Source organism: Pollicipes pollicipes, unplaced genomic scaffold, assembly GCF_011947565.3.
Source record: "Pollicipes pollicipes isolate AB1234 unplaced genomic scaffold, Ppol_2.1 Scaffold_6138;HRSCAF=7277_pilon_pilon_pilon, whole genome shotgun sequence".
NCBI lineage: Eukaryota > Metazoa > Arthropoda > Thecostraca > Pollicipedomorpha > Pollicipedidae > Pollicipes > Pollicipes pollicipes.
The window spans coordinates 16,035,494-16,059,797 of record NW_023596818.1 but is presented as its reverse complement, the minus strand read 5'-3'; the positions used below and the strand labels follow the sequence as shown (position 1 = coordinate 16,059,797).

General features: G+C 55.1%; 1 protein-coding gene across 1 annotated transcript; it reads left to right on the top strand.

Annotated features, from left to right (window-relative positions):
- Positions 1 to 231: 231 nt before the first annotated feature.
- Positions 232 to 24,304, top strand: LOC119106368 (ras-related protein Rab-23-like). The gene is made up of 6 exons (XM_037229994.1): positions 232 to 331; positions 9,655 to 9,776; positions 17,667 to 17,829; positions 22,349 to 22,428; positions 22,790 to 22,959; positions 23,516 to 24,304. Exons 1-6 carry the CDS (start codon positions 299 to 301, stop codon positions 23,650 to 23,652), a joined length of 705 nt encoding a protein of 234 aa, XP_037085889.1. The 5' UTR covers positions 232 to 298; the 3' UTR covers positions 23,653 to 24,304.

Here is a 24,304-nt window from a genome sequence, read left to right as displayed (position 1 = left end):
TTGCGGTTTGACCTACCGCTGCCTCTCTGCTCTGCCCGCTCTTCCCGTTGCTCTCTCCGCGACCGCGCACTCCTCCGACCGGCCTGCGCCAGGTCGCGGCCTGTCTTTTAACAATACGCCGGCTGCCATCCTCTTTCCATAGCCGGCCGACATGGTGTCGGAGGCCTGGCCGTCTGACCTGGACCCCGGGTCACCGACCCCACGTGACGCGCCATGTTCTCTTCCAGCGGCGGGCATGGGCGAAGCGCCGGCCGTCGTCGAGTGAAGCCTGCCTCTGCCGGACAGCAGGCGCCCCAAGATGAGGGACGACGAGCTGGAGGTGGCTGTGAAGGTGAGCGTGCTGAGGCCGCGAGGGCTCATGCACGGCGGGCAGGTCAAAAGCGGGCGGCCCCCGCTGGCTACTCTTGCTGACATCGCTCCATTGGGACAGGGAACTGACAGTGTCAACTGAAATGACATGACAATGCTGGGTAACAATAACGATGACTACAATGGACCGTCATTTCACCAGATATGCCGCTGTGTTGTGAAGCTGAATAAATGCACTCAAGCTGTTCACTAACGTATTGTCACATCATCACGCTTAGAGTGGTTTTTGGCGCTGAGGACGTAATGTTCGGCAGTTTGCAAAAGTGATTGAATATGTGGTGGGTGGCGATACAGACGGAAAGGGAAAGCTTTTAGTCATTTTTCTGATACATTATTATAATTGCTGTTCATACTTTACCAAACCACCACCTGCTTCTCATTTTTTCCTGTTGGCACTATTCGCACCACCATCATAAGCACCATAGGAACCGGTTGATCGATACTAGATGCTTTCATTCCAATCGTGTAGGAAAGAAAAGTGAAGGAAGCCACATCCTTCGATGGCTCCAGCGCCTATGATAGCGGCAGCGAAGTGATATTAATTGGGTTTTGCCAGCAGTGCCGCGTCAAATCCGGTCATGTGCACAATTTTCCTGTCGACATGTTTCACTAAAGCTAGATCGGGAGGTCAGGGAGGGGAGGGGCAGGAGAAAACCGACCCAGAACCGACACAGGAAGATGGAGTACCGGTCGCCAGCGCTCGCTTTTATCCAGCGAGTGTGGCACTAATGATGATACATGGGATTCCGCGGGAAAGTGTTCACTTCATCCATAAGCGTATGCACCGGTTATAAATTTATGGGAAAGTTTAACGTCGCCTTATGAGGAAGCAACGAAATTGAATAGCAAAGCGGCTGTTGAGTGCCGTGGTAATAAACTGGCCTCGTCTTGCCATTTGGAGTATATCGACTGTTGGTTGGTACGTAGCCGCGTCAGCAGTGGTAATATTGACGAGGGTGCATGTCTCTTGAACATTTTTGCTCTTTTTTGTAGCAGACACGACATCGACTTTCCTTCACTAGAATGGAAATATTGAACAAAGTTCACTGCCACGCTGCCACCACAACAATCGTACTTACATAAGCGTAAGATTGTAGCCGATTGGAAAACATAAGTTTTCCGCGATTCACAAAAACGAATTTTAGTCGCCAGTGTCGTCATCACTGCGCTCAAACCATTTGGTTTTCAAACGTAGTTGATCTGAAAGATGTTCCAATCTTGCCGTGATCCAGATTCAATTCCCTCGGAGATAGACCCACTGATGGATTGCTCCGAACGCCAAAACCAGTGAGCTGTGTAATTTCTCGTCTGTCCGAGGCGCCCCAGCCCTCTCCCAGCACGTTTTCAGAAATAATGCTGTCAGCCGATCTGAGGAAGTGTTTTGGGCGTTGGGCGGGGCACACGTCGGCCGGTAGGACACGCCTCTGATGAAATGAGACGCGTCTGATCGGACAGCCCAGCCAGCCGCCAGCCAGCCGGCTCAAAGCCACTCGGTGTTGTACTGCCTGTCTGGCCCCGGCACGAGCAGACAGAGGTTTGCGTTTTTGAACCGTGCAGTTTGACGTGTTCCGGGCTGTGCTTGTTCAGCTGAATGTGCTCATTAATTGTGGCACTTTGCAATTTTCGTCCGGTGAGGAGCCAATCGTCAAATTTGTCTCCGAACTCCCGCGATTTTAAAGTAGATTCGTACGAAATCGTCTAGCATTCAGTGTAGACCCTCTTCGTTCGCGCAGCACCGGGAGGGGGGGGGGGGGGGCTGGTCACCGTGGTCGTCTTGGCTACGTCCCTGCAAAAGTGTTCATTGGTCAACTGGCATAGGGCTATGTTGTCACACGGCCATGCGTACAGTCATCCATGTCAGCGCGCCTCTGTCAGCGGTGAGCACACCCGACAACATAAGGCGGCATACGCCCGGCATGAACGAGCGAGTGGATTACATAGGCCTTCCTGAAAGATACACGCGCCTGATCTGTGCCGAAACCGGTCGCGTTTTTCTGCCGAAGGCGATCACTCCCGGCCTTTCTCCCGCCTTGCACAATCGTGCATAAACCAGCTTGTAATGGCGAACTCTTCTTCGCGTTCGCTGCTCTTCGGCGGTCCGCTCGTCGCAGAGCGTGCCGCTCAGCGCCACGTCTACCTCCACCGCCGGTGTCTCCAGGGAGGCCCGCCCCAGACCACGTCTCCATCTCGGCCGTCAGACCGGAGGGACCGGGACAAAGGGAGCGGGCGAGCGTGACAGGGTGGCGTGGACTGATGCCGCCGCCCGATAGCGGCCGAACAAAGCCCGGTGGCGGTCGGTCACCCCTGGCCGGTCGCCACGCCGCCCGATGGCCAGTTAGCCTGCCCGCCGGCGAACCCGCCACCCGGCGGCCGGTACTAACCCGTTGCCTTTTGTTCGTTGTTCCGATTATCTGCAGGTTGGTTACCCCTACCCGATGGTGGTTCGTGGCATTTGCCCGCGGGTGGTTGGTTACCCCTGACCATTTGTTGTCAGTTATCTCGTACCGCTGGAAAAAGAACACCCCTGCCCATCAGTCGGCCATCACTGACCACCGCCATCCTGCCCACAAATGGTCGGCCACTCCTGCCCACGGCCCCCCTGCCCGCGAGAGGTTGGCCACCCCTGCCTGCCAGCGGTCAGCCACACCCGTTTGTCACGTGCCGGCCGTTGCTGAGGGCCGACATTCCTGACATGCTCGCAGTCCTCCGTTGCTCTATATGGTGCGCCTGGAGGGTCGACCGCACTCGACTTCCTCGGCTTCCTCGACTCTTGAGTGACATGACTGGAGGACTCGGATGACTGCGTCAGCCCGGGTGGCCTTCCTCGCCGGACGAATGTGCGCCAGGGCTGTGCTCCTGACCGGCGGGCAGGACAGAAGTAGGCACTCTCCTCCAGACTCTGCGCGTCCTGGGCGAAATTGAGGCAGATTTGTCAGGATGGCCTGGATGACGCCGACTCATCGCAATGATTTTGGGTTTCTCTGTTCTGATCATCGAACCCGATTTCGAAATTGTACGCTTTGCCGGTGCAAACTCGATGCAGGGAAGCAAGCGGCGGCGAGGCGAAAATCTGCGGCGATATGAGCTGTTCCCGCCCTCTCACCACGCCAGCCATGGAGTGAAGCCGACAGCGTGACCTCACCAGCGACCTGACCTGTCTGCGAACGGTGCTGTTGACCTGTCGACATGAGCGGCTCCGAGGTAGCGCAGCGCCTCGCTGGAGACCGGGGCGCCACGCGGCGTTTTCCATTACAGCGCGCCGCCGGAACCGCGGCGCGAGGTAACTGGGGTGGGCGCGGCCCGCCGTCGAGTGATTGCCCGGGCGGAGGCGGGTCTAGATCATCTGATATGGCGGGCGAACAGGGCAGTCAGGAGAGCAGGAGCGCCGTGGAACGCAGTCGTGCAACAGGCCCATGAGCGGGAACTACCCAGGGGATTTAGTGCTGGGTGGGACCCTGAGAATCACTCGATGTGTGCTCTATGACTCTCATGTTACAGCGGGTTGATTTGCTGCGTGCGAAGTGCACGAGCACTTACCCGCCCATTTATGTGGTACTATCTAAGACGTAAACGCCTAGCGCTGGCTGCCAACATCAGTAAACCCAGCAGCAAGCGTGCAGATAGGGCTCATGACTGATGGGCATAGACAAGCGCTGGGTCAAGGCCCTTGCCGCTTCGTTTACTGCACTCTCGGCCGCCCTGAAGAGGCCATCATACCGCACGTGCTGTTCCGCCGTCTTGTTGGCGCACCGGGATGGCGGATAGAGCGCCAGAGCCGCCGCCGCCGCCGCGGTTGGCGTAGCCTTGAGTCCGCGACGCGGTCGCCCCAGAACCGGCTCCGTCGCCGCGGCCGGCCGGTTTGCCGTCACGAGCGCGCCGCGGCCGGCGGCGCGGTCGCCCGCCTGCGCCGCGATCGTCCCGTCTGCGCCGGGCTGTGTTCCGTCTCGTTCATCACCGGCGGCGCGCCCCGACAGCTGGGGCCGATACCGGCCCACAGATGCGCCACAAGCGCCGATCAAACGGAGAGCGAGGCGAATTTGACACGGATTAGAGCCGGCCGGCCATCTGTCGGCCGGGCGCCTGTTCTGCCCGGCTCTGAGCGGGCGATGCCCCGCGTGTTGCGCCGCCGCCAACGCGCTGCGTCCGGCAAACAAGCCTCGTAAAGCGGGCTGTTGGACGCAACGAGTCTCGTAAGCCAGCTGCTGGGCGGAGGGCGGCGTCTCCCGACCGACGCCCGCCGGCCCCAGCCCGGTGGACGCCGCCCCTCTGACGTCACGAGGAGTGGGCACTGCGCATCACCCTTGCGTGACCCAGGTCTGCGCTCGGGGTCGTAAATCACGGCAGAAGCACGGGTCGGCGGCGAGCAGGACCGGCCGCCGGGCCCGGCCCCGCGGCGCACACGTGTAGCACGGTTTTGCGGCAGACCGGAGCCTGCCAAGGAGACGCAGTCTGAATAAGGGCTGCTCAAGGACCTTGCTGGGCGCCGCGGGATGGGTGCGTTCATTGTTCTTGCATGCGATAGGAATGCCATTGTTTCGATGCCCCTGCGCGACTAATGTGTCTTGAAAGGAGCTGGGGCAGCGGTAAATTATCTTCAGGGGTTTCTAAAACCGCCGCAGGTCGTTACCATTTGTCGCATGAGCTTTTAATGGCGATCATTTATTTTGATGGCTGAACCGTTGGTCACGCGGTCTTGACTTTGATAGTCCAGCGCTGCGGCCGCCTTTTGTCAGAGCTGCCGCCCGTCCTCTCTACTTCGCACGATCATCAGGTGGTTCGCACTGGAGACTCGAAGCGTACCGCCGCCCTGGGACCATATATGCACTGGACTGTATCATCGAGTGCACGGTATTAAGAGGCTCTGTCCAGCACTGCTGAGACCCAGCTGGGCGCAGCCGAGCTGGGTCGCCAGAGCAGCCGAGCAGCCGAGCTCTGCGCCGAGCGCAGACACCTGCACCCCGCCGGCTAAGTGGCCTGGAAGGTTTTCCACGGCACCAGCCTGCGGCCATCGCGCGTGCTCAGCGTACACACCGCACCCGGACCGAGAGCCTTCTCTCACGCTCTCGTCCTCCGGCTTCACGCTGAACTAAGCGCGGTATTAACGAGCATGATCGCGCAATAATTAGACGGTCGCCGACAAGCCCTCTCTCCATCTCCTCTCCTCCCTCTCCCTCTCCCTCTCCCTCTCCCTCTCCCTCTCCCTCTCCCTCTCCCTCTCCCTCTCACTCTCCCTCTCCTCTCCCTCTCCCTCTCCTCCCTCTCCCTCTCTCCCTCTCCCTCTCCTCTCCTCCCCTCTCTCCCTCTCTCTCTCTCTCTCTCTCTCTCGCTCTCTCTCTCTCTCTCTCTCTCTCTCTCTCTCTATCTCTCCTCTCTCTCTCTCTCTCTCTCTCTCTCTCTCTCTCTCTCTCTCTCTCTCTCTCTCTCTCTCTCTCTCCACGTCAGCTCCTCCGTGGTGATGGGGTGAGAATGCGATGCTTCAGGTGGGCTTCGGGCGGGGGCGGCGCCTGCAGTACCATCACATAAACTAATTAGTGTGCTCCTACGAGGCGGCGCCCTCGCCCGGACTGATAAACGGTGATTGCAGGCTTGTTCAAGGCAGCCGACGGTACGGCCTCTTATGACAAAGGTGGACGTGAAGCTGTGCACTTGCCATAGATCTTAACTGAGGCCGAAACTTTCAGATATGTTCGCGTTTGGACGTATTTCATTGACGAAAAACGTACGCGTCCTTGTCATTCTCGACGATCTCATTCCGAGGCCTCCGTTGTCAACGATTCAGATGCGACAGCTAGCTCATCTGCCTTTGGGTAAAGCATGAACCACCTACATGAGACATCAGCAAACTGTACACATTCGCCAGCTCTGACAACGCCAGGCAGTTCCGTCACGGACGAAACGAGTCTCGTTCGGAGGCACCCGTTAGAACCCCGTGGACTCGGACAGTGTGAGCCTGTCATCCTGGGAAACACGGACCACAACTCCCGCGGCGACCGAGCCGCGCGGCCGGCATCACGAGGCGTGCCAGCACCGCCTCGGTACCGAGTACCCATACCTGGGGTCAGGTGGCGGCGCGAGCGGGAGCGGTCAGCGCTCCGGCCCGGCGCCGGCGCTCTTCCGCGCGCGCGCGCCGGGTCGCCCGTTCCGGCTGACTGGCTGCGTGCAGCCGGCGGCGGCGTCACCCTCTGCAACAATGCAGCGCGGCAGCGCCGGCGTTCGTTGATCCCGGCTATCACGCCTGTCGAGAGGCTGCGGCCGCCGCCTGGTGGGCGGCCCTCATGGGGTTCTTGAACCCGGCCGTCGGCGCCGGTCGCCGAGGGGTGGGACGGAGCCCGCTGAGAGACGGACGGACGAGTGAGGGGAGATGTGGCATGGGGAGCGGTTGTTGGTCGGGTAGCTGCCCAGGCGGTCGTACCAAAGGCTGAGGTTTGGACCGGTCGGCAGAGATTGTTGGGAAAGGGGACAACGCTGTTTCTATCTTACCAGGGGCGTAACCCCAACGGAGCTGTGATCCATTGCCACATAGCATGCTTTCATGCCTTTCTTCTTCATGCAGAAAATGCAATGAACAGGTGAAAATTTGAAAACTGCTGTACACATTCAGAAGGCGTCAGAAGTGCGTTGCCTTGTTGACAGTTCCGGAGTTGTGCTGGTGTTGCCTTGTGGCCGTTCCGGATATGTGCCGGTGTTACCTCGCGGACAGTTCTGGAATCATGCGGGTGTTGCCTTGTGGGCAGTTCGTATCCACGTTTGTTGTGGTTTGTTTGGTGACTCGCATAATATCCGCCCATTATTTGGTAGCAGTTGTGGTCCACGATTCCCACAAATTCAATCTAGCCTGCCTTCTGACCAGCAAGTGCTAAGGGGAGGGCGAAATAACTTGGGGTGTACTGATTCTATTAAGATTCCAGCGACGCTTGTCACCGCTCTTGAACACGGAAAAAAAATAGGACGCTCACGTTCAACTGGCTTGACCTGTTTCAACCAACTGCTTTCTCCAAAATGGACTTCGCCATGGGCGCTCGCAGCTTAAAACCCTGGTCGGGTTTCATTTTCACATTCACACGTGAGCCACATCCTGCGGTACGGCATATGAAACCCACAGGAAGCGTGACATGTTTGCTATCCACATTGCGCCTCGATTTGGTGGTTTACCAAACAAAGACCGCAAACGAAGGAGGAAGTGTACGGGCTTTCATTGTTTGTTTTCATCCTAAGGCGCGCGGCTACCAGCTGTTGCCCTAAGCACGCCTCGTACCCGTACCGTCATGTGCATGAGGTAGAATTCAGCTTAAATTTAGCGTTACCGTGAGCTTATATTCAGTATAAGTGGCACTCGTATTTACATTGCAGGCAGCACCACTTACCTTCCGCGTCGCTGTGACCTTTCCCATCCCTTACCCAGCGGCCGCTACCTGCTCCGTGTGCCCGCGTACCGAGCTGTTACACCCAGCTCAGGCAAGGACGGGTGCTAATTCCCCGCCTCGCCCGCGGCGGCCAGCCGGCGCGGCCCAGTGTCAGCGACCCCTGCCGCCCGGCTGCCAAATCCAGCCCGACAGCTGCCATATGCTCTGAGACCGAGCGCCAGGCGCCAGCGAGGCGTCCCACCGCCCAGGGCGACCGCGCCGTGTCGGCTAATTGTAGAAAAACACGTGTTAGCCGGGACGATTTTCCGGATCACGGAGTCGAGATATTTATCAGAACGGACCATCATTCATCCGTCCTGCAGCGCTGTATCGTGCGGTATCAATTACTCACGACGAAGGCGGTGCGATTCGAGCGTGAAGAACGGCTTATTCATGGTCGGTGTCAGCCATCCTTGAAGTCAACTGAAACGAATCCGTTGATGGCATCTTCAAAGCATAACGACGTCGAATGATGTGGAACGACTGCGAGGCATTGTGACATTGTAAGGACCGTGTGATGGCACTTTTGTCTGTTTTCCTGATTTGAGGCGTTGTGTTAGATAAACGTGTGGTTGGAGAGCCTTGTTATCCCGTCTTTAAACGAGCAACACTGTCTGTTCAGTGTGTATATCCGGGAACCCGACTTGTTCCGTCTTACCTTGTGGAGCTGATCTGCTATAACATGACGCGGAACTTAAAGTGACATCAAACATCCGAACATGTTTTCATGACACCCACTGTGTTCCACGCAAATTAAAACTCGTCATTAAAGCCTACGATCTCGCATGAGTCTTTGTACGAATTTCGGAGGGATTAAAGGGAGAACTGTTTAACTTAACAACATTTTTTGTAAATTAAAGGAGAAAATTGTAACGGTTGCCCACTGCCCATTAGACTCATGGTCACGAGCGACCATGAGCGCAACTTGAAATGCGGAGTATTACGAATGTAACCAATGCTTGCTTGATGGCATTGCCAAAAAAGCAACAGCTCCTGACATATTTTGAGTAGATTATTGCCAGCAGAATAACTCCCAACTCACATTGCCGAAACAAAAAAGGAGCTCAGGACATTTCTTGGTTACGTCAAGCCTGACTTGTGACTCGGATCTTGGATATACATGGGTTTAAAAACAACGGTAGAAAAGTGGGTCATTTGGTACTTAGGATGACCAGTCCATGTAAAAAGCGGCTGAACACCTTCATACAATTGGTATGTATGCCCCTTCGCTGTCTTCCAGATCAAGGCCAGATTAGCCTCAATAATAGGTTCAAATCTTGGATTCGCTCTGTCATTTTCGATGCCGGAACGCATGCATTCGCTTGGCGTGGCCGTAACCACTGTGTCCAACTCGGCAATTAGCTCTGCTTTCGCATAGCGGTAGCCCGGCCTGAGACGATTGTGTCGGCCCGCCTGGCCTGACCTTCGACCTGGGTCGATGGCCGTGCATGCCAGGCCGTCGCACGCAGGCCGCTCCCATCACCCGCGTGCTGATGGGGCCGCCACATGCATCGCCGCTAGCGTGAGCGCCGTCCGGGCGCGGCCGAGTGGTGTCGGCGGTGCTCCTGTGGTTAGTTTGTCGCGTAGACGCCAGGTGGAGGTGGTTGATTTCTCGTGTCGCCGACAGGTGTCGGTAGTTGGTTTTCGTGGCTTTACCAATCGTGGATAGTTGGTTTGGTATACCACTGCCGGGTGGGGATAGTTTGTTTGACAATGTGCTGTCATGTGTTTCGTTTTCTTCATATCAACGGCCCTTGTGCTGGTGAGTGCGTTAAGCCATCGGCAAGCGCACATAGTCGGTTTCATGCGCCCCCACCAGGAAGTGGCAAAGGCTGGTGTTGTGTCACATCTGGGTAATAATGGCTTCTCGGGTCGCCGCCAGGTGGTGATCGTCGGCAATGGCGCTGTTGGCAAGTCCAGTATGATCCAGCGCTACTGCCGCGGTACCTTCACCAAGGAGTACAAGAAAACCATCGGAGTCGACTTCCTGGAGCGCATGATCGAGTGAGTAGCGTTGCCGGAAAGCAGCGGTACGGAGTAACTGGTGGTCGGTCGCTAGCGCGCGGTTTCGCCTGGTGACTGAATGAAACTGTGCACTGCTTTGCACTCCGATAAAAAGCGCCCATTGTCGTGATTTGACGTGAATGAATGAACACAGGCGTTCTGTCGCCCACCGGTGGCGGTGACTTCCGTGTCCCCACCAGCAGTCCACCTTTGACAAATGGCTGGTGCTCGTGACATGCGTGCTGAGCCGGGCACGCCTGTACGCGGGCGGTGTCCGTTGCAGCCGCCGCCGGCCGTTGCGGTGATGGGGTCCGCCCTTGTGCCGCGACCGTGGAAGTCTGCTTTCATTAGGAGGTGGCGTTGAGAAAACCCCGCCTAAGACCGTCGTTTTTTAATCGGCCGATTAAAGAAGCGTTGTTGTCCGAGTGCGTGCGACTCGGGGTTGTGAGACAAATTACCGACCGCCGGAGGACACCGGTGTGAAGTCAATCAGAGGTCGGCCGCTGGTCAGGGACGTGTTTTTCGGTGGTGGCGACGGACACCAGCGGGGGCTGTCGGCATGGAAAATAGTTTCTCGGTCAAAATGCCAGCTTTAGTAATGTCAGTTTTACCAGACATGCCAGCCGGCTTCAGCAAGCACAGAATCAAGATGGATGGTATTCGCATCTGAATCGGTGTCAGGGCAGAAGCTGGTCACAGCTGTCACAGCTGGACACAGCGTTAGGCGTATAGAACCCCGGAATACTTGGAAAACTTAACGGTTAATGTTTTGCTTTTTAACAAGAGCATGGACAAGATGTCATCTGGATGTCCGGCTGCCACCTGCTCTTTCAGTGCTACATAAATGACCTCAACGTGCACAGCGGACTGGCGGTCAACCTATCTGACTGGAGCCGTGGCCTGTCTTATGATACAAGTACTTGATGGGGCTTGCGCTGCACAAAAACTGGTCTTATTAGGAACAACGCCCATTAATGAGGTCATCAGCAGCGAATCACTGCTGGAAGGGACGTACAAATTGCATTCGTCAGAGCGACTCCGAGGCTTTCAGTTCAGCCCTGTCATAGCACTGACGGTCAGCACACTTTGATGCAGAAAGTGGCCTCGATGAAAGTGGAAGCATACATTGATCGTGCCATGGTTTCAGGTAATGGGCTTGTCCTCGTTTTTTGAGTTCAGAATCGTGTCATGGTTAAGATGAGTGACGTTTAGTGGTTGTGCGCTCAGCAATCACCGCTCTAGCATGCTTGCGCTGAATTTTTTAACTAAGGCGGCTCTAAGGAGTTCCCCAAACTCCCATGTTCCAAAAATTGGAAATCCCAAATCCAGTACTTTAAATATTCCAAAGGAAAACCAGCGGGGGGTTGTTAAAAGGGACAGCTGGCAATTGGTTCCTCTTCGAATACAAGGCGGATGCCAGTAGATGTCCAACTAGATGAAATTGCCAACATGCAGTTGCAGAGTAGAAAGATGATCTTTAGAATGACCTTTTCACGTAGTGCGATATAGATGTCATGTCCCCAATGGTGCGCGCTTTATGTCAGCTTAATTCGTAAAATACATGGTTTGTTGAAAAGCTCCATACACACACAATAGATAACAATTTGCTAGAAAACTAAGTTTCAGCAATTTTAAAGAAATTTTGTTCTATGGTCGTGTTTTGGTCTCAGAAAGCATTCGAGGGCTCGTCGAATGCGTAATATTGCAAAGACGAACGGTTAAGTTTCTAGGAATATTATTGTTAATGTCAGAAAGAGTTTCGAGTTTTTGTCGATCTGGAAGGCAATCGGCCAATGCTGTCAAAAACAAAAACACGCATATTAACACACATGTGCACACGAACACTCCGCCATGTGAACGAAGATGTACGCCCGCTGTGCCACTAGAGTCGGCCATCGTCGTCTAATTGCTCGGACGTTACGCTCCGTTATGCTCGGTCAGGCCTGCATCACGCATCACGGCTAGAGCCAGACGAACGGATTCTGCGCGGTCACAATCCCTGTGTACTCCACTGCTAACCACCCACCAGCAAGCGTTCACCGCTCGCCGCACTCCTGCCCCGGTGGCCCGGCTGTTAGCAGTCCGCTCCGCTGCGTCCAGCGGTGGGGCATTCACAAGACGGCGTGACGGCCGTGCCACCCGGCCGGTCGTGCATACGAGTCGTGACTCGGTCGTGACTCGGTCGTGAGTCGGTCGTGACCGGCAGGATTGACTGCACTGTTAACAAGAGGATTCCGACAGTTGGGGGATGCGGGATGAAATCACAAAGCACAGCGACAACAGGCTGCTGTCTTGTATAGAATTTGATCGGCTTACGTACTCACTGACCGTACTTGGTCCGAGGATGACGCTGTGCATGAAGTCATACATTTTCACAATTATGCTCAGTTTCAAGAGTGCGATAGGAATTCGGCAGACATGTTCTCGCTACGTGAAGATAACAGAAAACTAACGCCAAACAATGGCAGCAAGGATGGCCCCGTTCCCTTCCGAAGAAAATTTCTGGAGGATAAATGAGCTTTTCCATTTCTGGGAGGCTTATCTCAACTGATCTATCCCCATGAGCGTATTCGTTCCGTAAAGCGTTTCAAATGAGCCAGCCCAAAGCATCATTCGTCCCTGTTCCTGATGAGGTATGTTTGTGGTCACTGTTCAAGTCATCTAAACGCTCCTTGCCACGAGTCTGAGGTGCATATGTCAAGCGCTCGTGGTATGTTTACGCCGCCCGCATCTTGAAGAGCACCCATAAAGCATTCCGAGCCGCCTAATGCTGCCCAAGGGTCACAAGCAAAGCGGTTCTCAAAACAGTTAGATGCAGTTACCCGAGCGAGAAGCACGCATTGTGTCCCGCTCTGCCGCGAGGCATCCCTCCGAACATCCCTGTGCGCCGCCCGTGAGCACGTCCGTCTCGGCTCAGGCACTCACTGGTGTCATCCCGGGAACTGACAATGAGCCGACGCCGGCGATTGCCCGGATAACACCCGGCTCGTGATGACGCCCGGAACATGAATGTGCGCGCGTGGCCAGGCGTCGTGACCGGCCTTCCGTTCCGCCGTCGGCCCGGTCGCCGAAGCGTGTCAAGGTACCGTCTCGGGGACCGTCGTCCAGCCACGACGGCCCGCCAGGGCGCGCGCTTTGTCGCGACAGGTGCGCGCTTTGTCGGAGCAGTCGCACGGTTTGGTCGAACAGTCGCGCAGTTTGGCGGGACAGGTGCGCGGTTTGGCGGGACAGTCGCGCGGTTTAAGTCAGGCTGGCACCAGGACTATTTTGTGAGTGCCTCGTGCTCAGCACCTGCGCTGGGGGATTTTCAGAACTGAGGTTTCTTTCGTTTCTGCAGTGTTGCGTCGGCGGTTGTTGTAAATAGTGTCGGAAAAAAACAACTCAAGTGAGGCTAAATGGACGTCTATCGATCAATACCCCATGTATGTGCCAGTGTTATTGATCATTTAATGCCGTGAGCAGATGCCCCAGGTTGGACGTAATTAATTCCAGGGCTAATTGTGGTCGTCTTTTCTAAGTGCCTTGCTAATAATTGAAGCCAGCTCATCAGTACCTACATCGGGCGAAAAGTCTATGCACACCCGCATAAGCAACGCCCAGGCGAGAGAAACATGAACCTAATCACATGTCTCGTGTGTTCAAAAATTACTTCACCAGTGACTGAAGGCTGGATGTTCGGAAATCAAAGTCATGGGGAATAATTGCAGCCATGAAACTTAGTGAAGAGTTCATGACAGCGTTTAGCAAATATTTATGAGTTGGACAAGGTTGAATTGAATCACATCAAAGCAGAAATGATGCATAATATACTCGTTTGATATGGAGATGCGTCACAATGCATTTAGCTTGATGTCTGATCCGACCTGATATCTCTATTCCCCAAGAGATAAGCTCGTACAAGTAATTATTGTCTTGTGCTTGTTAAAGATGGATGAGAATCTGTCAAAAACCATAGTATCCCTCAAAGTCTAGGGACCCACCCAGGGTTCAAACTATACTCACGAATCGGAAAGATTTGGATATTCGACCACGCATCGCTGATGTCTTCATCCCAGGAAGACAAACTTTCAGATTCTTGTGTGGATGGGACACGTCGCCCCTATACACGGCTGCTCAAGTCCATGCCATTGTCTAAGTGCATTGGCATGCGTAGCTGCCGGTGGATGATCACGCGATGAGTGGCGGCGCGTCAGCACGTGCTATTGATCATATCTGCGGCGTCTGAAATCGCCTTCTCTCGTTTCCATTGATGTAGAATTTGAATTTCCGACTCTGAGCTCAGGGAACTGGTTAGAAAGGAACGAACTTTTGTAATCGGAAGCGGAAAAAGTTCAGTATGACCTTCATCGGCTCTTACATTAAATCCCATTGTCCGGTTCTGGTTACCTCAGGAAAGTAAGGTCAAGAACCTCACCCAGCTTTCCTGCACATTGCTGTGCGGACTGTAAACATACCGCTGCCGCGGACCGACCTGTCCCTCGACCTTGAGATGACATTCCCCGAAAGATCGACACGGCCCCGCAGTATAGCAAGGTGTGATGTTTGGGATTATGCCAGATGTAGGCGCTGAGAACCGCCGGATGTTTACGGACATGCCAGAGCCGGGCGTGAAATCTTTGCATCGCAGCGTGATGTGCAAAATTCAGCTTCGGCGTTTTTATGGACGAGCTAACTAGTGGTATCGTGACTGGTTCCTGGCTTCTTGCACACATTTAAAGGAAAAAAACAGCACATGTATACATCGGTGTGTGATCACAGAAAGCGTTATTCTGATAGAGATGGGAGAAGTCATTTTCATTCTGCTTAACAAACCATACGGCTGGTAATGCAGTCCAAGTGTGTTATTGCCTGCGATTACCGGATATTCCGTGAAATAATTATCTGCTCTAGAACGTCCCAGAAGTCGTTCAAGGTGCATCTACTTAAACCGTTCTCCACGGCGGTGGCACATACAGCACGGGACCAGCGCAGCCAGCAGCGAACGCGCAGGGCAGACTCAGAAGATATCGTCGTCGATACTCCGTCCAACTGTCCCTGACCCCCAGTCGTAAAGCCGTGGCCGCCCGTCGCCGGGCCGCCGACCCGCGACGTTTATACCGTATCAATCGCACTCCCCGGCTGGAAAACAAACAGCCATTCCGGCATTCAGTCCGGTGAAAGGCGGCTGTCGGCGTCGGGAGCGGCCGGCTGCGCGGCGATCAGTCAGCCGCGCTGGCGCCGCGCCGTCCCACCGCCGCTGGGCCGGCCCGGCCCGGGCTCCCCCAGACCGAGCGGGACGGCCGTCCGCAGCAAGGTGGCGGACGTCCCGCCGCGCTCCGGTGGACTGTTCTGGGCTCGGTGGGTTCTGGGGTGGCTCTGCTGGGCCCCACTGGGCCCTGGCCGGCTCAGAGATGGCTCCATGGGGTCCCGTTGACCTCCGGTGCGGTCGGAGCAGGGCGGCACTGCCGAGCATCACCGAGTTCATGTGGCCTCAGTGACTGGCCCTTTTGGGCTTCATTGGGCTTGAGTGAGCTTAATGATGACTTCGCTGGATTTCACTGGGCCCCGTTTGGCTCAGAGCCGACTCTGCTGGGCCCAGATGGACTTCTGTCGGCTCCCAGGTGGATATGATAGTCTCCACTGGATTTCGATGGACTCAGGGGCTCCACCAACTCTGCAGAAGGTCCGTTCAAACGCTCTCAGTCCTCGGTCAAGTGCCGTCAGTCCCCGGTCAGATGTCCTCATTCCCCGGTCAACTGCCCTGAGTCCCCGGTTAAATGCTCTTAGTCCCCGGTCAACTGCCCTCAGTCCCCGGTCAACTGTATTCAGTCCCTGGTCAACTGACCCCCGTCCCCGGTCAAATGCCCTCAGTCCCCGGTCAACTGCTCTTAATCCCCGGTCAAGTGCTCTAAGTCTCCGGTCAAATGCCCACAGTCCCCGGTCAACTGCTCTTAATCCCCGGCCAAGTGCTCTAAGCCTCCGGTCAAATACCCATAGTCCCCGGTCAAATGGCCTCAGTCGCCAGCCAAACGACCTCAGACCCCGGTGGCCGGCCGCCGTTCGTGGATGGGCCGCACGTTCCGACTTAGAGAGCGAGGTGTCTCAGGCGTTGACCTCCCGTTCCGGATGGATGGCTGCGGTCGTCCGGCGACACTGTGTGCTGGCTCGGTGTTGTCCGGCCATCGTCACTGCTGCATAGCGATCGGCCCCGATCCGCCCGATGCGTTACAGGACGGTGCATGTCACCGATTTCTCGGTGATAATCAGAGATTTTAGTGACGACCCGTGATTGTCAACTGAATCTGCAAGCATGCTTTCGCTCAGTGGCGGGTAGATGTCCATCATACCACTTCTCACGTATGTAAATTTAGACAAAAACAGGAGGAAGGAAAGTAGCATAACAGAAACTTTGAAATGCTCAATTTGTGTTCCTTTATAAGCTATCCTCACAGTGGGAGGAAATCACCTCTATTTTGCAAGTAGCACTGTTCAGCAGGGATGAGAAGCCTTTGCAATGCCGGCGATATGTGCAATCAGATGCTGTAGACCATGGGAAATCTGGTCTTTTGACTTGTGTTCATGATCCGTTTGCCTTATCGATTTGAAAACACCGCATGCTGTGTACTTTCCAAACTGGTTGGGCAAACAGGCTATTTAACGACGCAATTTAGTGCATAAAACTGACGGCACGAACAGAACATCGACAGCCAGGGAAGTGATCAGACAAAATATTTGATGGAGGGTATCGCAGGGTCACCAGGCTTTGAAAACATGGGGGCTGCTTAATCGTAACTGTTAACTGCCTGGTCACGACTGCTCGCCGCATGAAACAAACGTGGGGTCGGTCACGATGCCGGTGGGGATTTCTCCCATAAAAACAGCCTAACGACAAAGGCAAGTCAAACATCGTCAGTAATAGGCTACCGATGGTGCGTTAAATTGTAAGAGGAGTGTTTAAGTCTCAGGGATTTCAGTGCGATGACAGTGCAGATGTTTTTTAAGAGAGCGCGAGAGCTTTTAATTGATTACGATGGATCTACCTTTCTAATGAAACTTGATGTAATGGGCCACGATCCGATTTCTTCCCATATTTATAGCAAGAGACATGTTCACAGTGTTTCCCTTCTGACCTGTGCAGCTCGGAAGGCCAGCCATGCCTTCAGTATTCTCGTGCATGGGGGCCTTAGTCACCACGCACGCTGTGGGGTGTGCGATGACCTGACTCATAATGTGTGGAATGGACAGCGACAACGCCTCTATCGCTAGGTGCACACTGACCCAGTACTCCTTTCGCGGGTGTGAAACTACCCTCTCCTTATGCCACAGAGTGCAAAATAACGCTGGTCTCCTGTTGCACGGTGTAGAAAGACTCCATTTTTCCGGCCTCTGATGCGTAGTGTGTAATGACCCGATGTCCATGTTGCAGGGAAAAACTGCGTGTTCCTGTTGCATGGTGTGATATCATTCTCTGCCTGCCTCGCTGGACATCCGAATACTTAATGTAATTGTTGCAGAATACACATTGACCTCGTGTCCCTGCTGCGAAGCGTGCAACTTCCCTGTGTTCCTGATATAAAGTGCACATGACTTGTGTTCCTGACACATAGTGTAGAAAGATCCCGTGCGCCTGTTTCAGGGTGTACGATGACTCGGTGCGGCTGATGCTCTGGGACACAGCCGGTCAGGAGGCTGACACAGAGTGTAGAAAGATCCCGTGCTCCTGTTTCAGGGTGTACGATGACCCGGTGCGGCTGATGCTCTGGGACACGGCCGGTCAGGAGGCTGACACAGAGTGTAGAAAGACCTCGTGCTCCTGTTTCAGGGTGTACGATGATCCGGTGCGGCTGATGCTCTGGGACACAGCCGGTCAGGAGGCTGACACAGAGTGTAGACCCCGTGCTCCTGTTTCAGGGTGTACGATGACCCGGTGCGGCTGATGCTCTGGGACACGGCCGGTCAGGAGGAGTTTGACGCCATCACTAAGGCGTACTACCGGGGCGCGCAGGCCTGCGTGCTCACGTTCTCCACGGTGGACCGCGCCTCCTTCCAGGCCGTCCGACACTGGAAGAAGAAGGTGAGCAAGCGGTCACACAGCGCGGTTCGTATGCTCTCCCCCAGTGCTGGCAACGTTCTTTCTTCGTGTATTTCGGCGACACAAATTTCCAAGAGATAGCAAAGGCGCTTATGCCAAAACCAGTTGCGTAAAAGTGCAGCAGGTACACAAAATATCGTGGTTAACTGCGCAAAACTACAAAAACAAATAGCATGTCCCAACCCGGTGGATCTACCCAGAACACCCAGCTTGGTTCCAGTCCCAAATATACGCACCGATCGCATGTCACGCCCCCGGTCCTGCACACCACCCTGCCGTGACTCCAGCAGAAGTCCACGCCCCCGGTCCTGCACACCACCCTGTCTTGACTCCAGCAGAGGTCCACGCCCCCAGTCCCGCACACCACCCTGCTGTGACCCGGCCGTGGTCCGTGACCCCAGTCCCGCACACCACCCTGCTGTGACCCGGCCGTGGTCCGTGACCCCGGCTGGTGGCGGATCGCCAGGGCGTTCCTCGGCCCCGAGCGGGACGACGGCCGCCGGGGGCCAGATGACAGGCACGTGAGCCGAGGGTCGGCACGGTGGACCGCTCTCCGCGGCTGGATAATGGCGCTCGCGGCGCCTTTGTGGCGCGGTCTGCGGCGCCCGCGCACTTCCGGGCGACGTTCTCACTGCCGGGTGACTTTCTCACTGCTGGGCGGCGTTCTCACTGCTGGACGTTGTTCTCACTGCTTGGTGGCATTCTCGCTGTCGAGCGTCGTTCTCACCTCTGGGTGAAGCTCTCACTGCCGGGCAGGCGTTCCCGCTGTCGAGCAACGTTCTCACTGCCGGGTGGCGTTCTCACCATCGGGCAGACGCTCCTGCTATCAGGCACCATTCTCACTGCCGGGCAGGCGTTCCCGCTGTCGAGCATCGTTCTCACTGCCGGGCGGCGTCCTCACCGCCGGGCAGGTGCTCCTGCTATAGGGCACCGTTCTCACTGCCGGGTGGTGGTATCACTGCCGGGCGGAATTTTCACCGCCGGGCAGAGTTCTTGCTACCGGACGGCATTCTCGCTGCCGGACGGCGTTCTCACCATCCGGAAGACGCTGTGTGCCAGTGGGCTGCGATTGTGTTTCTCTTTATACACGGTTTGATTCGTTCCGTTGACACATACTGTAGCTTTTGGTGCCTCTGTTGTACGTTTGTTCACGTAAAGAAATTCTGTCTCGCGATGTGTTTTGCCGTCGTCGATGCCGGCCGTCGCTGATTGTGTTTTTGTACCAAATAGTAGAGGAAAGCACAAATTACAGCTCAGGCGAACATACGGCAAGCCTTCGCTACCAGCACATGGCTAACATAGTCTCCAGAAAAGCGCTACAAGCATCTCTTTCCTAGCATGACTATCCATGCAAACCGCCAAGTCTCAGCGACCATGAAAAGGCGGGTTGCGATTCACGACTGCAGCAGCTGGTCGTGTCGCCCTCGCGATGGGCCGGCAGCAGTCCACAAAGGCCATCGCCCGCTATTGGACGGGAAGGCCGATGAGCTGGAGCATGCCGACAATGCAGACGCCAGCCGCCCAAGGTGACGCTAAGTGGATCATGACGATGCAAGTGTTCAGTGCCCTGTCGGGATCCCCGTGATCTGTGACCACTTGAGCGGCAGTCGATGCGGCAGTGCAGTTCAGCAGTGCAGCATTTGATGCAGCATGAGCAGTGAATATCGATGCTGTCTGCATGACATTTGACTTGATTTATGGGCCCAGACTTAAGGTGCATGGATTGCATCCAACTGTCACCAACGCCGGTGTGCCAAGTCCCTAAATCGATAACATAGTCAGAAGGATGCAGCGCACTAAGCTCAGCCAAAAGTTTGTTGTGGTGTTGTGTCTGTGAGCTGATCCTATGGTAAATTATCAACATGCACCCGCGCTACGGTAGCATTACACATGAAGAGGTCTGAAACTTGGCGTTGCGGTGTTGATGTCAAAAACTAAGGCAACAATAAAGGGACACTGCTGTGTTCTAGAGCCAACGCGTCGCACGGCCTCGATTCAGTGCAAAACGCTGTACGAAGGCTGATTGATATGACAGTACTTATAGCCTTATTCCTCGTAGAATAACCAGGAGAAGGGGGAAATAGATGCATCAGTCTTCTGGCTAGTTGTCTTTTTCGAAACGAAAAAGGCGATGTCAAAAGAATATATCTGAGTTTTCCGTCTCCAAAAGGCATGTAGCTGAATTATCAATGCATCAATCTTACCACTTTTCTAAATGTTTTCGAGGAATAGGACTATTGGTACTGTCTTATCTAAGTACATGTTACTCACAAATGCACTTAACAACTTGCGTTACTCTGAGGCTGATCGCCTGATTCGCTGCAGATATCGCACATGGCTCCGCAATGTATCTTCCTCGGCTCAACGTCAGCTGTTACCTCACACCCATCAATCACCATCGGGCCGCCACACGACCTTAACCCGGGCCGCCCTTTCACAAATTGTCCCGGGCGGTCCGGCTCGTGCGATCCATCAGCGCTGGCCGACGGGCCGATCCGATCGCGCTGACCCACACTGACCCGATCCGCGCCCGCCGGGCGCAGCCAGCCCGCATCTCCCAATCGACGGAAATCCGGAGGAAAGTAGGTTTGTAAAACGGCGCGCAGGCCGCCAGGCGGCGGCGCGCATAATCAGTCTAATCCTCTCGCGGTCAGCTGGTGCATGTCTTCAGACAGGAGAGGGTGCTCTCGCAAGGTCGGACAGATTACGGCGTCGTGTGGCAGAACACTCCGACGGTTAGCGTCATCCACATTCGCCAGTGGAGTCCATCCACATCCGCCAGTGGAGGGATTCACGTTGGTCAGTGGAGTCGTCCATTTCGCCAGTGGAGTCATCCACAAATCCGCCAGTGGAGCCATTCACATTCGTCAGTAGAGTCCTCCAAATCCGCCAGTGGAGTTATCGAAATCCACCAGCGGAGTCATCCACATCGCCGGAGCGGCGCTGCCATCTCAGCTTGAGGTGACGTCAGCGTGTGCCCCCGGTGCCCACGCGCCTCGAACGAGGACGGCTTAAGTCTCATGCGCGATGCAGTCTCCAACAGATTGCCTGGCCTCGCGTTCCGCTCTCCCTATTCATCGACAAGAATCGCGCAAATCTCGTCACCCGCGGCCCTCCCACAAGCACAACCCTGTGGCCGACGCCGATGCCGATGCGGTGAGCAGGCATCGGATGGCAGGGCGCCTTCCTTCTCTCCCAGCGTACCCTCGCTGGGAGCAGTCCTACTTCGCACTCGTCCTGTCCCGTCTTCCCAGCTCCGTGGACTCACCCGGCAGACGAGCACTGCGCCCTCCTGGAAAACAATCTGCGCATGATGGAGCGTTCCCCGCCATGTCATTACATTTTCCAGACGCACGGACGGTCAATAGAAACGGGCCCCGTGGTCGTGATGAATGGAGAGGAGACGCGCCGCGCTCTAACCTGGCTGAGGAGGTCGGTGCGATGCCCCTCCGATTACTGGGCATTACTCTGGGCTTTAATGCGGCCGTGGCTGCGCGGAGCCAGCACTTTAGTGCTTATCGCTTGGCAAAAGTGGATGGAGATATTCGGGGAGATCATTGAAATAGCCAGATCTGGTCATTATCCAATCAGCGTGGTGACACCACATCGCGCTGGACTTTATCCAATAAACGCATGATGGCACCACATCACACAACTGCGGATGTGGTGCCATCAAGCATCGCAGCTTTATAGGCCATGTTTGTAATTATGTGCATGACGAGCAAGCACAGAGGTGCGATGAAAGCTAAGAGGCGGTTAGGTTATCGCGACGCTCAGGTGACGTTCAGAAGATATTACACTCACTGAGAGGCCGATATGCAAAAATGTTTAGCCTGCAGATGTGCAGAATGTGTTTGGACATCTCATTTAATGAGGTAGGAAGCACAAGCACTGGTGATAACTTTGCTTGGCAAAGCTATTGGGCCTTTGGTAGCACTGTTCACAATCAAAGTAGGTAGCTATACACCTAAGTTAAAACTCTTCAGTCAACACAAATGAATAACCGCTTAACTAGTCGATATGTGGCCTGGAGGGTGGGAGAACGGATCTTTAATCGTGTCTTAGGCGGATGCTGGAAGGGGACCACTGATGGTGTGGTGCGGGGCCAGCTTTTTCGTCCCTTCAATGATAAGCCGTCTGTGGAATGACAGAAAGGCCGAAGGGAAACACAGGCTGGTGTGTGGGAAATAGATTCCACACTTAGTGCTGGGTAGTGTCTCGTCCATCGATAATTCCCTTGGGCTAGGTCATAAGATTGCACTTATTTTACAAGCAGTTGTCAGATAATTTCCAAACCGAACTTGATTTATCACATGATGAAGTCAGTAATTCGTTGACAACAGCGGCGGGTAACAGTTCGGGAACAAGTGCACCTCACGGATACCTTCAATTACATCAGCGATTTAGTGATGTGTAGTACTCCTCAGAAGATGTAGGGGCGTTGTCTGATGACATGTTCGATGACGTCACTGATGTAGTGACGTGGGCTGGTTGCTTTCAGGTGGAGGATGAGTGTGGCTCGATCCCGATGGTGCTCGTCCAGAACAAAATCGACCTCATCGACCGCGCCACCATCGACGCGTAAGTGCTCTGGGGCTTGACCATTGCACTATGACAAGCAGGGGACCGGGTCATATGCACGTGGGACTTTTCCTGCAGACAACCGTCGTTAGCTACGATTAAATTGCGTCAAAACGGCAAGCACATGACACCATCATTTGTGCACGTTACAGGGATGCATAGATAATCACAAGTCGTTGGCGCAAAACCCGAGGAAATCTTTCATCTAAGTGCATGGTTGTGTGCCATCCCCGCAAGCGTCAAGCCTGTAATGCACTTTCTGATCACATTTTGTTTCGCACCTGACACAACGCGCCTGTTACAGCCGTGTAGAGAGAGTGAGTCGACTAAAGGATGTGTATTGACGGACGTGTGTTGGCAGCGAGGAGGCGGAGGCGCTGGCGCGCGAACTGAAGGTGCGTCTGTACCGCACCTCCGTGAAGGAGGACCTGAACGTGAGCCAGGTGTTCACGTACCTGGCCGAGCGGTACCTGGCCGAGATGCGCACCTGGGAGGACGACGAGTTCGAGCCGCGCACCGTCATCACCACCAGTGAGTACCGTCAGCACCATTAATGGGTGCAGTCATGGGTCAGTACAGCCAGTGGGAATGAATATCGGCATCACCACCAGTGAATACCGTCAGCAACATTAATAGGTGCCGTCATAGATCAGTACAGCCAGTGGGAATGGGATCGGCATCACCACCAGTGAATACCGTCAGCAACATTAACGTGCGCCGTCATGGGTCAGTACTGCCAGTGGGAGTGAGTACATCATCACCACTAGTGGGCATTGTCATCATCAGTCGACACGACCGGCACGTGACGTCACCGGTACGGCACGCGTGCCTGAGGCCAAATTTATATGTCTTGGTTGGATTTTGTCCGGTGTGGGTCGGCAGAAGTAACTTATTTCCCCTGTTGCGGTAAAAAAGGGGAATACGAAACCCATCTCGCTGTCAGTGCCCGTGGGTGATGGGCGCATCTGTGACCGCACGTGCATTTTGCATTTCGTACGTGCAATTGGAAAGCGAGACACTTAGGGTAATGCAAGTCAGTGAAACGTGCGGACATGTTCATATTACTGACGGCAGTTTGCCTTTGCAGACATATTCTCCTCCCACGGCTACAAGTTTCACGGGAAGCCGGGGCCCTACGACTCCGGCATTATTTCGCTGCACCCGCACGGCCGCCGACGGTTCCAGAAAAAGCGACACCTTTGGAAGAACATCTGCATGGCCTAGACGAGACCCCTCGGCTGGTGCTCGCCTCCACGTGCGGAGCCGCAGTCTCCATGGCGGGAGTTGCATCTGAACTGATCGTGAGCGCGAGGGTGCCAAACAACGGCTGGGTGGCTCCAGTGAAGTGCTGTCGCGAGGTAACTCCCCGAGCCGCTCCAAAAGAAGATAGGTGGCAGCACTCGTGGCTGCGCGAACTGGGTTTCCGTGCCACTCGTCGCGCGTAGCGCGTTGCGCGAATCGAACGACGCCCGCGGACGGTAGCTGCAGGAGCCATGTGATAATAGGTGTGTGTGTGTGTGTCCCAGTGTTTGTGCCATGTATCCGCCGGTGTTGTGCGTCGCTAACACAGTGCAAATGCGTCAGGAGCGATCGACGAGCGGGTACCCGCTTCGCGCTGTTGCTGCAGCCTTTTCGAGTGCCGCGGCGATCCGCAAGGAACGCACGTCTTGGAACTTGTATATTGCGGGACATAGAGCACTGGAAATCCGCGATGGATGGTTCTGGCTCGTGCCAGACAAACCTGACGAGCCGCCACCGTGCTGACGAGAAGAGCCGACTGCCCTTCGGCTGACCGACCGGCGGCCAGCCATGCACTTTTGCTACCGTGATGTGCAGGTATTCCAGTATTATGCTCAATAAAATACGTTAAAAGCTA